General features: G+C 37.1%; 1 protein-coding gene across 5 annotated transcripts in view; it reads left to right on the plus strand.

The window, feature by feature from the left end:
* LOC116848318 (proto-oncogene tyrosine-protein kinase ROS) overlaps nt 1–13310 on the plus strand; it is a 41027-nt gene that overhangs the window by 25096 nt on the left and 2621 nt on the right. For 3 of the 5 annotated variants that reach the window (XM_032824258.1, XM_032824261.1, XM_032824262.1), the window contains exons 9-20: nt 246–535; nt 620–985; nt 1955–2258; nt 3942–4265; nt 4494–5095; nt 5509–6135; nt 7195–8639; nt 8996–9421; nt 9597–9820; nt 10633–11103; nt 11204–11564; nt 12060–12113. In XM_032824258.1, the coding sequence (XP_032680149.1) occupies nt 246–535; nt 620–985; nt 1955–2258; nt 3942–4265; nt 4494–5095; nt 5509–6135; nt 7195–8639; nt 8996–9421; nt 9597–9820; nt 10633–11103; nt 11204–11564; nt 12060–12113 (5494 nt within the window). The remainder of the gene's footprint in view (nt 1–245; nt 536–619; nt 986–1954; nt 2259–3941; nt 4266–4493; nt 5096–5508; nt 6136–7194; nt 8640–8995; nt 9422–9596; nt 9821–10632; nt 11104–11203; nt 11565–12059; nt 12114–13310) is intronic. The other 2 variants (XM_032824259.1, XM_032824260.1) reach the window with 2 other exon arrangements.

Consider the following 13310-nt stretch of genomic DNA (forward strand, 5'->3'; position numbering starts at 1 on the left):
ATTTTATAATTTACAACTATCTTGATGTTTTATTGTTATGCACGCAGGATAATATAGTATTATGAAACTGCATTTTTGCAGTTATCATCTATTTTACAAAAAATTTATGCTCGACACGAGGTTATTAAGTAGCAAAATTTTCTGTTACGCTAATTCCACAAAAGGCCAATGATTTTCAGTATTATTTCGTCGGTAATGCTTATCACAATTTCGACGATATTACTTTCTTTTTTATTTCTTTTTAGGTTAAACCATCCTTCATTTACGGCGATTCGAATATGAGTGCATTCACCGTGGATCACATGAGTTTCCGGCTACTCGTGCCAAATCATACCCTCAATACCGTAATGTCTATGTCACTGGATGGTCGCGAAAGTGCTAATATTCGCGCTAATACGCAAAAACCGCAATTTAAACATGTTGTTTCCTTAGCTATGGCGAATAAATTGTTTTACTGGACTAACGGTCAAGAAGTTTTTAACGAAGGATACCATTCCGGTCACAATTTATACTTTCACAACGTGTATCCAGTCAGGTATAAATAACCTAATCTTCTCACTTCCGCAAGATTTTCTCTTCGAGCCTGTAATCGACTGGGCATTGAAATTTGCTCGTTCAGGTCAGACACCTTCATCAGCGTAAACGTATTGATGAATGCGAGCCAGCCAGTTCCTATTCCTGTGAATCCTCCCACGGGAGTGCAGGCCGTTCTAGGAGCGGAAAGGGCTAAGGTTTCTTGGCAAGCTCCTCATTTGTTAGGCGGTCAAGGGAAAGGCGCTTGGCAGAATTGGTCCTACGAGCTTGAGATTAGAGAAGAAATATCCAACTATTCGTCTAGTCAAGCTATACATCATAGAAACATTGTCGGATCGTCTCACACTGTCTCTAATTTGCGAGAAAGTTCGCAATATTATATCAGAGTGGCGGCCTATACGAGCGCCGGTAGAGGGCCATGGTCCACGGAATTCAGAGGACGAACTCTGAGGTAATTATGTGCAATAATAATTATATTTAGCTAAAAAAAAACCACAGCATGGTTATTTCTAAATCCCTAGATTTACAGAGAGGCAACATTGACGTTCGATATATCGAAAGTCGCTGTTTTGTGTGTGCATAAGTGATATGTTATAAAGTTATAACTTATAATATAATTACCCTAAGTACAAATAGTCACACACTTTATAATTAGCTTGAATTAGTTTGATGTTGTAGCTATATACATGAGATAAAAAAATACTTTATTAACCTCTTAAGCGACAAATAGATTTTGATTGAATGTGCTCCAGGAAGCAAGAAAAAAATATTCTTTGATTTTTATGAAATTCTGTATCCAAGGATTTTTTGGATCGCAGAATACGAATACGTAGTCAAAATTGTCAAATTGAAAATGGTAGATCCAATATGGCGGACAAAATGTTACATAAGTCCATTTTTCGTTCATATGATATTTTTGCTCGTCATATTGAATACGACGTTTTGAACTTATTAAAATCATAGATTCGTATTCCGCAACCCAAAAAAGCCCTGGATACCAGGTTTTAATCAAATAAATCAATTTTCGAAATATGTGACATTTTTGTCCGCCATATTGGATTCGCCATCTTGAATTTGTCAATTTTGACCGATTTATATCCGCCATCTTGAATTTGTCAGATTTGTATTCCGCGATTCAGAGAAATCCTATATATACACTTTTATAAAAATTGCAAAAACGATTTGCGAAAAAAAATGCATTTGACGCAATATTGCGTTAATGCCCCTTGAGACACAACGACAATTTACCAAAATATCACGTACCGATTAGCAGTTGTGTAGAAACATATGGCACTTGGGCTTTGCGATTCAGATAATCAGTGAAACGAAACTTTTTAATGTTGCTTCTCTGTAAGATCATCGCATTGTTTGTTCAACGTCAAACCGTTACATTATGTTTACAATGAAATCTGTCATTCAGGAATGGCTCGCGCACGACTATCTTATGGTCATCGAATGAAGGGCTCTTGAAAAGCGACGTAACTGGTGAGAATATAGACACGCTTATTTATAAAGCGAGCCTGAAGGAAGCCGGGAGTGAATTTCATATTGTCGACGTTAGTTGGTACAAGGATGTGTTATACATAGTAGGAAATAATTCCGCGCTATATCGTTATAACATCAGTAATCATCAGAAAACAAAGCTCAATATACATTCGGTGGGGAGCGTTGCTGTGGATTGGATCTCGAAGAAGCTGTATTGGGCGAACCCAAAACAACAAATTGTAATAAATACCACAAATATTACTAATCGTCTCTAATCTTTCAGTAATCGCGGATACCTGAGATGTGCTGAGCGACTTTATTTTGTAAAGCAACTTTATTATGTAAAGGATAGAGTGATGGGGCGCCATATTTCTTCCATCTTTCTTTTCCCTTTCCTAGAACAGTGCCTTGTTTAAAAGATTTAATAGAATTACACAAGAAAAATCTATATAACACTGAATCATGTTTTTGGTTAAAAGTGATAAAATTATATAGAATGTATTCGGATTTAATTGTTTAGCATAATATATTTAATTATTAAATATATTAAATATATTTAATTATTAAAAGTAAATTTGCATGTGCGATATAAAACGAAGAAAAATGGATAACCTTTTTATCTAAGCTAAAATGTGAGAAATTAAAGTTTCCAATAGAAATGATAAATTCAGACAAAGTCATTTATATAGTATTTCAATGAAATGTGCATATATTTTGTATCAATCTTTATCGGATTTTTTGAGCTGGGTGCTTACCGTTTTCCGCAGAATCAACAGGAGGTGGGACCACGTTTGAAAATAATATAAATGTTATTTACAACGAATGTGGATAGGCACCTCTCAGGTAACCTGCGATCTTTGTTCCGAAAAAACCCACGGCTTGTGGCAGGTTGACACAAACCTTATAGGTGCGTTCGGGGAGGACAATCAGCGCTATTTAGCGCATAATTCTATCTATGCTATTATATATCTAAAGAGCGATAAAGATATAATGTCAATATTAACGTTGACAACGCGCGTCCCGAACGCACTTAATATGTAACGACCTTAATAGCATATTAGTTGGCCAACGAGATTGGCCACTGTAGATTCAATACTGGCCCAATGCTTTGTGCTGCTCGAGCATTATTTATCACACGGAAAAGTGCCGTTGAATCAATAGAAGCGGTTACAGAATTAATAATTCTGTAATTAGAATAAATAGCTTTGATTAAATAGCGTTGTTATTGAAATTAACACTCCCCACACAACACGCATATCTTAAAAATGTTTTAGGCCGGTATTCTTACATTTAAGATCGTCTTAAGTTCATCTCCAGATGCTGTTTTGATCGTTCCATTAACTACGAAATATCTGAAGATAAACTTAAGATGATTTTAAATGTAAAATTATGAATACTGTCCTTAAAGATACCTTCAAAAGACGTCTAAAAAAATAGGGTGTCTCTTGGACGTCTTTGAAACTTGGATGTCTTGGACGTTTTTCAGATATGCGTATCGTGTGGGTCGAGTTATTAAAACAATGTATAGTGTGTTACTTTTGATAATAATATTGCTACTGAGTCAAGAGGATTTATTCCAATTGTAGCGCATTATTGACGAATCCTACATACGAATCCTGAATACAAAGAAAGAAAATGGTGAATTTAACTGAAATTATAGTTATTTTTTGGCTTTAACCATATTTTTGGTTGTTTTAACATGAAAATAGTAATGGTAACGATAACATGCATATTTAAAATAGAATTTAATAAAAAGGAATAGTTTTCTTAACTATAATTTATAATAATTATTTTTCTATATGGTTATATAGTGTATCAAACATTTTTTCTCCGTGTACTGATTCAACGGTATTCCTTCCAGTTCTTTGCACATATTTGCAAAGATACACTTTGCGAGATATTATCACGCCATGATTTTGCAGATAACGAGAGCGAATTTGAACGGGTCCGAGCAAGAGCCGATGTCAATTCTGGCGATTGTAAAAGAGCTCACGATCGATTCACTGGAGGCGTATCTGTATTGGTCAACCGGGCATGCTGTAGAAGTTGCGCGACTAAATGGACAGGATAGGAGATACTATCACTCGGACGAAATTTTTAACGGCAAACAAGTGATGGGATTAACGCTTGACACCGAAAATAGATATGTTTATTGGATTGTTCGTAGCTACGTAAGCGGGTCTATCGTCTATCGAGCACCCACTTCCGAAAAAATTCCAATGAATCAAAAGATCGTCCCGGAAAAGGTTACTTCTTTTATGTATTTAATTAATTTTTATAAATAATACTATAATTTGGCGTGCACACAATACGATTCGTATTCTACACTTATAGGCAAAAACGCGCTAAGATCGCAAATTCTACATACGATTGCGATTGCCAATGCACGAGTAATATAGTATATTATTGTCTAACAAGCACGCACGCAGTTTGTATGTTACATATAATGACATAAAGAATTAATTCGATTCAAGGTGTCCGCTTTACATGTTCCAAACCTGCAAGGACCTCTGTGCTATTTCTCCGAACATTTGCTGTGGCTACAGGACGATGTGAACGCAGTGATTGGTGATCTGTCGGGTCAGAATACTGCCGTGATTAACGGTATCACTTTGTCCGGTTTGCACATGGTAGCTGTCATGGATCCCGCTTTTCACCGATACCCCAAAAATTTGACATCGGAGAATATCGTGGTGTCGCCGAATGCTGTCGATTTTGATAGTATAAGAGTAGAAGGGACCTGGAGAAACTTTAACATATCCTGGGATCCCGTGAAGAACATCAATTACGGCACAGTCTTTTACGAAGTAAAGTTTGTGGATTACATCAATACAAATTCAAACTCGGAAATCACGATCGAAACGACGATGCCTTACAACAATTCGGACCGGATCTTGCCTTATTCCGTATTGGAAGTCACTGTAAAGGCATTTACTTACTGGGAAACTGCTCATCGTTCCCGGAAAATCTTAAGATCTCCTCAAAGTTTGCCGACTCAGCCAATGTATCCCAGGGCATACGTGGAATTTTACAAAAAAGTTCTAAGCGAAAACGTAGACATTTTTGTGACATTTAGGTGAGAAATTTGGAAGAATCTTTGTTTACATTTTCTTGTTGGTCTATATACGGACAGAATTTTATAATGAAAATTGCTATAGAATTTTATAATCGATGAATAAATCGATATTCTGCAATAATTGCCTATTTTTTTATTTCATATATGCTAATTATATTTAAAAAGAGGATTAAAAGTATAAAATTGATTGTTTCTAGCGAAATTTGCTACGTTCTTCAGCAAAAGAGACTTTACTGACAGTCTATACTCTCTTACACTACTAGAAACATAGCAAAATTAAAAAGAATTTATATAAAAAAACTATTATACACACACCTACACATATGTGCATGTATATATACATACCTACATTATATATATCCATGTAGCTTAATAGTAAGTCTGAACTTCGCGACATATTATTTCTTTCACAGATGGAATGAACCAGAATTTACAAACGGACTGATATTGGGATATACGGTTCAGTGGAATAAGGTCAACAAGAATCAGGAGATCGAAACTTTTCACAATCATAGCGTGCCAGCTACAATATTGGAGTTTACAGTGTATAGGATGTTGCCCAATACGACGTACTATTTCCAAGTACAAGCGCACACCGAGATCGGTGCCGGTTCTTATACGGACTTTATTAGTATATCGACCGCGTACGAAAATCCAGTACCTCAAGTCTTGGTCGCCACAATGGATGCCGTTAAGCTTGCGGATTTGGATCAAAAGATTAACTACACGATTACCCGACATATCGCGATCGAGGTCAGTTATTTGGAAAACAAAATCTACTGGATTAACGACATGCAGGAATTAGTAACGTCGGAGATGAACGGAGCTAACGCTACGAAGATACTCGAGCTAAACAATACTGCGCGGAGCCTTTGTGTCGACTGGGTTGCGAGAAATTTATACTGGTCTGAGTCCAAAGGAAGCGGCGGCTATATCATGAAGCTAGATTTGACAATGTGGCAAGTTGGTATAGTCAAGTACGAGAATATTGTAAACAGAGGGAAAAATATTTTAAATTTAGACGTACTGCCGTCTCGAGGGTAGGTAAAAGTTCATGTACAAGGCATGTTTAGAAACTAAAGATACAAAAGCCTTAAATACATAAAAAAACATTTATTTACAATATTTTCATTGAAACTTATACATACACACATACATATATACTAGATTTGAGGCTTTCACGGCCTCTAGGAGGCCGTGAAGCTATACCTAGACATACATATATGTATATTTTTATTTTTCCACATAGTCTTCGCCAAACATTTATCGAGTTTGGAAACTAACTTCTCCGAGTCATACAAGTCTTTCACCAATCTTTTGAAGCACGTCATGACCTTCTCTTTCACTTCATCACTGTTGTCGAATTTTTTCTCAGTTAGATGTCTCTTTAAATAAAGAAACAAGTGAAAATCGTTTAGAGTGAAGGCTGAACTATATCCGATAAAAAATCCAAAACATTATATTTGAAACTGTTCAGCGTAGTGGTGAGACACGCTCACGGCATGTGAGATCGTGCATTGACGTGAATCAGTAGACAGACAATATAAACAGCAGTAATTTGTGTGTGAATCTTTGAGCAGGCGGTCCCGACCTTTTGTGTCGGGAAAGTGTATCATGGAATGAACTCTATATTTGGCGGAATTTTGAATAGACGCCACCCTTAGATTAGGTTAGGTTGGGTTAGACGCCGTCGTTCTAAACACTAGTCACTCACTACTAGCTCGAGAAAATCTATCCTTGTATTGCTAGACAAAAGCGAAATGATTAAAGTTAATTTAGCCACCACTGATTAAAAAAATGTCACTTTTAGATGCGATGTATCTTTAGTTTTCGGATATGCTTTGTACTTCCAAACTCATCTATTGAAAAAGTGTAGTTTATATCACTTATTAGATATATTTGAACATATAAGCAATTCTTAATAATAAGGGCAAACCCTAATAACTGATGTATTAGAAATTAAGTAAAAAAAATTAAGTGAACCATGCCTCATGTGTCAAGTATCCCCGAAGTGGGAACAAATAGATATATGGGATGGAGTAAATATATGAATAATTACTTGTAGCACTTAGCACAGCACCGTTTCTTACATCTTGCAGATTATTGTATTGGATCGAGTCGACGACAAATAATCGAGGTACAATAATGCAATCGGACCTTGATGGAAATAACGTAGTGCCCTTCTTCAGGAACAGAGAAAGTAACTCCTCCAAAGTGTGCACCTGCTCATACAGCCTATCGGTAAAACCTGTAATGTCTATTGACAAAACCAACATCCAGGAGCCGGTGATGTATTGGATGTCGTTGGAGGGATACTTAAATGTGGCCGACATTTACGGTTGCATGTGCAAGACAGTATTAAATGCGAGTTCTAGCAAAGGAACATCTCTTACGGTGGACAAGATGAACGTTTATTGGTCCGACGCACAGAATGATCAAATCTACTTTTCCAGAAAAGGATATTTTTTATCCGTGAGCAAAGGAAACGCATCTGAACCGGAAGTGAAGAGTTTCTATTTGTCTAGTATGCGTAGCATTAAAGCCTTTGGTAAATCGTTACAACCATATCCTATCGCGAACTGTCTGATACCGTGCCGAGTGATCTATAAAGTTGAGAGGCTGACAGAAACTGGAAACAGTATCACCGTGAAGCTTCCGGAACCAATTCCTAATCACGGCTGCGAGAGATACAGTCTGCCCACCACATTGTACACCATTTGCGTGTCTGAGTATTTGGATAACGATTCTGATGAGTGTAAGAGTCACGAAAGGATGGACAAAGTACAAACATATGAGCAACGAGATCCGAAATATGAGATTCGGAACTTGAAGCCGTTTACCGAGTACAGATTAAAGTTGGCTCTGAGCAATTACTACACCGAATTGACATCGACGAGTCTGAATTTCGACTTGGGAGTGGTGCTCAGGACTGGACCAGGAAATCCCAGTGTACCGGAAAACGTCACTGTCGAAGCGTTGACGCCGACCTTGGCGGCAGTATATTGGATGCCACCTAAGATATTGAATTCCGCAGCGGTGAATTATGAGGTTCATTGGAAATCGTCTGACTTGAACGGCACGCGACAAAAGAGCGAAGAATTGTTTAAGGAGCCGGAGCGTACCGCAGACGGTAGGTTTTACACAATGCTGGAGTCGTTGCTGCCTGGACAAGAGTATGCGGTGTATGTGCGCGTATATTCCGTTCACTCCAACGAGTTTTACAACCGGAGTGACATGAAAAACGTGCAGATGTACCCGGAGCCTAACAATCTCACGCTTAGCGGAGCCGGCGTCAATAGCCTGAACGTCTCTTGGATTCCGAATGTCAATCTGACGATCGGTTATGTGTTGGAGTACAGAGACATTGGGTCGGAAAACTGGCAAACCGCGAATAACGCCGAGGTGGAGAAGGACATAGTGACGTATCATATAGAAGATATGCAGCCGCGTACTACGTACAAATTTCGCTTGATATTAAAGTATCCAGCGTATAAGAAGGACGTTGTATGGCCGTCCGACGGAGGATTTACGTTTGAAACTATTGGTAAGTGAATCGAGACTTTTTATATCATATGATATTTATACGATATGCTTGTCACAAATATGGAAATCAGAATTGCTAAAATATTCATCAAGCTTTTCTTAATTTAATAATTGATCTAATATAACAAATTTCAATTCAATTAATTGACAATTGATTCGAGCAAAATTAATAAAAGAGCGTTTAATTGACAATAGTTTTTGAATTCAATTAAGGGCCGTTCAATTGACAATTAATATAACGTATAATTAATTTATATACATACATACATACATACATACATATATATGTGTGTGTGTGTGTGTGTGTGTGTGTGTGTGTGTGTGTGTGTGTGTATGTATGTATGTATGTATATACAGGTGATGTTCCGAGTGCTCCTGGAATACCTACGTTAACGAGGCTTCGTAATTCTGTATACCAATTAAATTGGGAACCCGCGCAAGCTCATGGCTCGCCGGTTACTTTATACATAGTGGAAGGTTTGATCATTGACGATAATTACAAGCAAGACAATAAAGCCGAAATAAACGAAAGCTGGACTTTATATCACAATGGCACGGATAGTTATTGGATAATTACCGGGAATATGGATCACAAATATCGATTTCGCGTGCAAGCTAAAAATGCTTACGGATTCGGTGATTGGAGTAGACCGAGCGCAGTCGTGGACTTGACAGAATCTATTGGAGGAATTTTAGCTGCGCAGCAACATTTAGGATTGGTGTTGGGTCTCAGTGTGGTTGTCATTACTTTAATGCTGCTGTGCCTCTGCTACTTCATCTGCCGTAAGTATATTTGTTGCGAAGCTTCAGACCAGTAGTTCTAATTGAAATTGAGCGAAATAATCGATAATTCGGACGATAATTGCCTTTTGAAATAAGCTTGAATTCCTCATAGAAAGTAATGCAAATATTTTACACAATGTGTAATATTAGACAAAAATATCGTAACGTTATCCAGCAGTGTATAGACAACGCAAAGAAGACAAAAAAGCAGTTCTACCTCCGATAGTGTCCGATGTCGAGTTAGCGACTCTTCGTGAGATACCTCGCGGTAATTTCGTCCAATCCAACGCTCTCTACGCTTCTACACTGCAGAACGATCCAGATGATTCCGTGCTGCCGAAAATCAGACGGGAGCAAATTACACTGGCAAAGTTCTTGGGGAGTGGCGCGTTCGGAAAGGTATTTTCATCACCACATTCCTCAGACGGTATTCCTTTGCTTTTAACAATGAGCTAATTTATTCCGTCATTAAATCGTCACTCGCAACTTCGAGGAGATAACGCGAGATGAAAAGTATCATATGTAATATCCATTTCTATTAACGTCTAGGTGATCAAAGTTAGATCAAAATACGAGACACGTATTTTCTATACATTTACATGTATTTTTCTTCAAAGCAATTAAACAAACAGTTAACTTTTAAATAAGAATTGTATATATAATAATATCATATTCCGAAATACGGACTTATCGAAAATTGTAAAGAAACATCTTCATACACGCGTTATCCATAACTACCTATTCGCTCGATATACGACATTCTCTCCGTATTTTTTCATAATAAGAGACGATGATTAGTTTGAATTTGCAGGATATGTAACTATATGACACTTCTAGATGCAATAATGGTTATATTAGTATAATATATATATATATATATATATATATATATATATATATATATATATATATATATATATATATTATACTAATATAACCATTATTGCATTATTGCAATATAGTATAATATAATGGTTATATTAGTATAATAGTTGTTTCGTATTTTATTATTGTGGCATCTGGTTGGCATAACCAGATTTATATGTGTAGGCTAATCATGCTGGTTTTTCTGTGTAGCTATAGAGAATATAATTGTAACAACAATCATGATAGTTTTCTCTGTGCAAATATCTAATGAGGACTTTTCCTTTCAATTCCCAAACTTTCCATTTAATATTTGGACTCTGACACATACAACAAGTATTTTTTAGGTATACCAGGGAAAAGCGAAGGATTTGGAAGGATCGGGCATAACGCCCGTCGCCATTAAGACATTACGAGAGGGTGCCTCGTCGCAAGAGAAAACGGAATTTTTACAAGAGGCCAAATTAATGAGCCACTTTAGACACAAGCACGTGCTAAGGCTGCTGGGAGTTTGCTTGGACACGGATCCGCCGTTGCTCGTGTTGGAATTGATGGAGGCTGGTGATTTGTTAAGCTATCTGAGAGACAGTCGGTCCTTGCAATCCACAGACACGCATGCTCTACGTCTACAAGACTTGCTCGCCATGTGCGAGGATGTCGCACGGGGCTGTCGTTATTTGGAGGAGCTGCATTTTGTGCACAGAGACCTCGCGTGTCGAAATTGCTTGGTGTCCGCGAGGGATCGTGAGAGTCGTGTCGTGAAAATCGGCGACTTTGGACTAGCTAGAGATATTTACAAGAACGATTATTATCGCAAGGTATAGATATATTCGGATTTCGAATATGAGATGATCAAGCTCGTCCCAATGTTCAACAAGCGTTCAGAGTAAAGGAGAACTTATTGAAATGGCGTTTCAGGAAGGAGAAGGCTTGCTTCCTGTTCGCTGGATGCCCCCGGAATCCCTGGTGGACGGAGTGTTCACCTCGCAGAGCGACGTCTGGGCGTTCGGAGTGTTAATGTGGGAGATCACGACGTTGGGTCAGCAACCATATCCTGCCATGACTAACTTTGAAGTGTTGCATCACGTGAGTGCGGGCAACAGATTACCAAGACCCCTCAACTGTCCACCGGCGTTGCATCAACTGATGTTACGTTGCTGGAGTGTAGCGGACGCCAGGCCGAGTTTTAAAGTTTGTCTCGATAATATCGTCACTCTGAGGAGCGATACGGAAGATGCGATACTGAGCCCGGTACACGCTGGGCATATGGCACGCAGAGGTACGAATAAACGTTCGTTACCCTTTTATATTTACGTGCAGCTCATCGCATGGAGTCGTTGCAGAGGGTCTTTTTCATCTTACCTCACATACGAATCATTTCGTGATAATGTCAGTATTCTTTGCTTTCGCAATATCCTCGCTAAAGAGCAAGATATGAAAGAGATGCAAGTTATAACATCTGGATTATCGCTAGTTTGTCGAATCTTAATCGGGATTGAAAATATACGTAATAAACACTCGTTCAGATAATCGTGATTAATTTTTTATGTTATGAAACAAGCATGTGTCTTCATATATTCATGCAATTCGACATTTCACGAATCATACATAACAAAACTTGTATTCAATAAAACGTCTCGTCATTTCATCGAGTGCTTCAATCCTTAAATGTACCCGAATTTTACGGTTACTGAAATAATATTGTATATATCGGAGGATATGTTTTCGCTTGTGTGTGTATACATATTTATCATTGCATGGCTCGTGCTTGCAGGCGTGTCTAACATGGCTTACTTTGCTGACGAGAATCAGAATCATAACAATTCAGGTAGGTTTTAACAATCGTCGTCCATCTTTATAATACCAGATCTTCGTGCCGAGAGAACGACACGATACGACTTTTTATTTTTCAATTCCAATAATGTGTCACCAATTGCAGGTTGACACAAGGATTAATCCGATACAATTCGTAAATTTTAACATATTAATAACGTATTCATATTTGTCTCGATGTTTTTCTGTGTACATAAAACGGCACGAAATTTATTAAAATATTATTTAACAGATTTCGTAAAAAATAGTTTCTTAAAAGTTTCTTAAAGTCGCTTCATTTAATAAAGTTTTCTAATCCGATTTATATATATCGTAAAATGTATTGCCAAATTGGAAGGCTTCCAATTTTTGACGAAATTGAAATATTCATTGACTTGTCTCGAGATTTTGCATTATTGGAAAAACTTTCAAATATATATATTTCTCATAAAAAATAAAAAAATCTCGAAAAATGAATTAGTATAACTAAAATTTAAATTTATAGTTTCGTGAAAATTATCAATTTCTTCTATGTAGGAATGAAATTTTGTGAGTTGGCAGGTTTTCTAATTTTCGTCCGACGACATGGTTGATCTAGCTCCCGAGTTGATGTTGTGTTTTTTATGATTCGTTTTCAAAGTTTTTTGAATATTTTAGTTTACATTTTTAGGAAAAGGAACTACTTGAAACTGCATGTCTTGAAACGGCATCGGTTTGGATGCTGTCCAATAAACACCAATTGACAGTAACATTAACTAACGGTAACGTTAACACCAATGTTATAATTTTCTATTTAATAATGTAACTGTCTCATATAATACACGTTCATTTTATATTGTATTTACATTATTGTGTAGGAAATAACATATCGATGTTATGTTACTGATAGTTGGTCTTTACTGTATTAGGTCAAGCATTTTCCCACATCGCGGAAGTCTAAAATATCAGATTTGCATAAGTATAATGGCTGCACAGAATAGGATGCATCATCAAATAAATGCTATCACTGTCTTTATATAATAATGGATTCGATACGTATCACTCAATTAGAACTGGTTCTAGCATTTTCTTCGTAAAATTAACAATATTGTACAATCTTATTCTTTAACTTACCCTTTCTCATAATTTTGTCATCTTATCTTTACGACTAATTATTGACTATCAAGGAGAAATGGTAGCTTTTGAAACATTTTGTAAATATGCTCAAGCAATC

This window comes from Odontomachus brunneus, unplaced genomic scaffold (genome assembly GCF_010583005.1).
Source record: "Odontomachus brunneus isolate Ranch 3 - 2012 unplaced genomic scaffold, Obru_v1 Obru_scaffold_093, whole genome shotgun sequence".
Classification (NCBI taxonomy): domain Eukaryota; kingdom Metazoa; phylum Arthropoda; class Insecta; order Hymenoptera; family Formicidae; genus Odontomachus; species Odontomachus brunneus.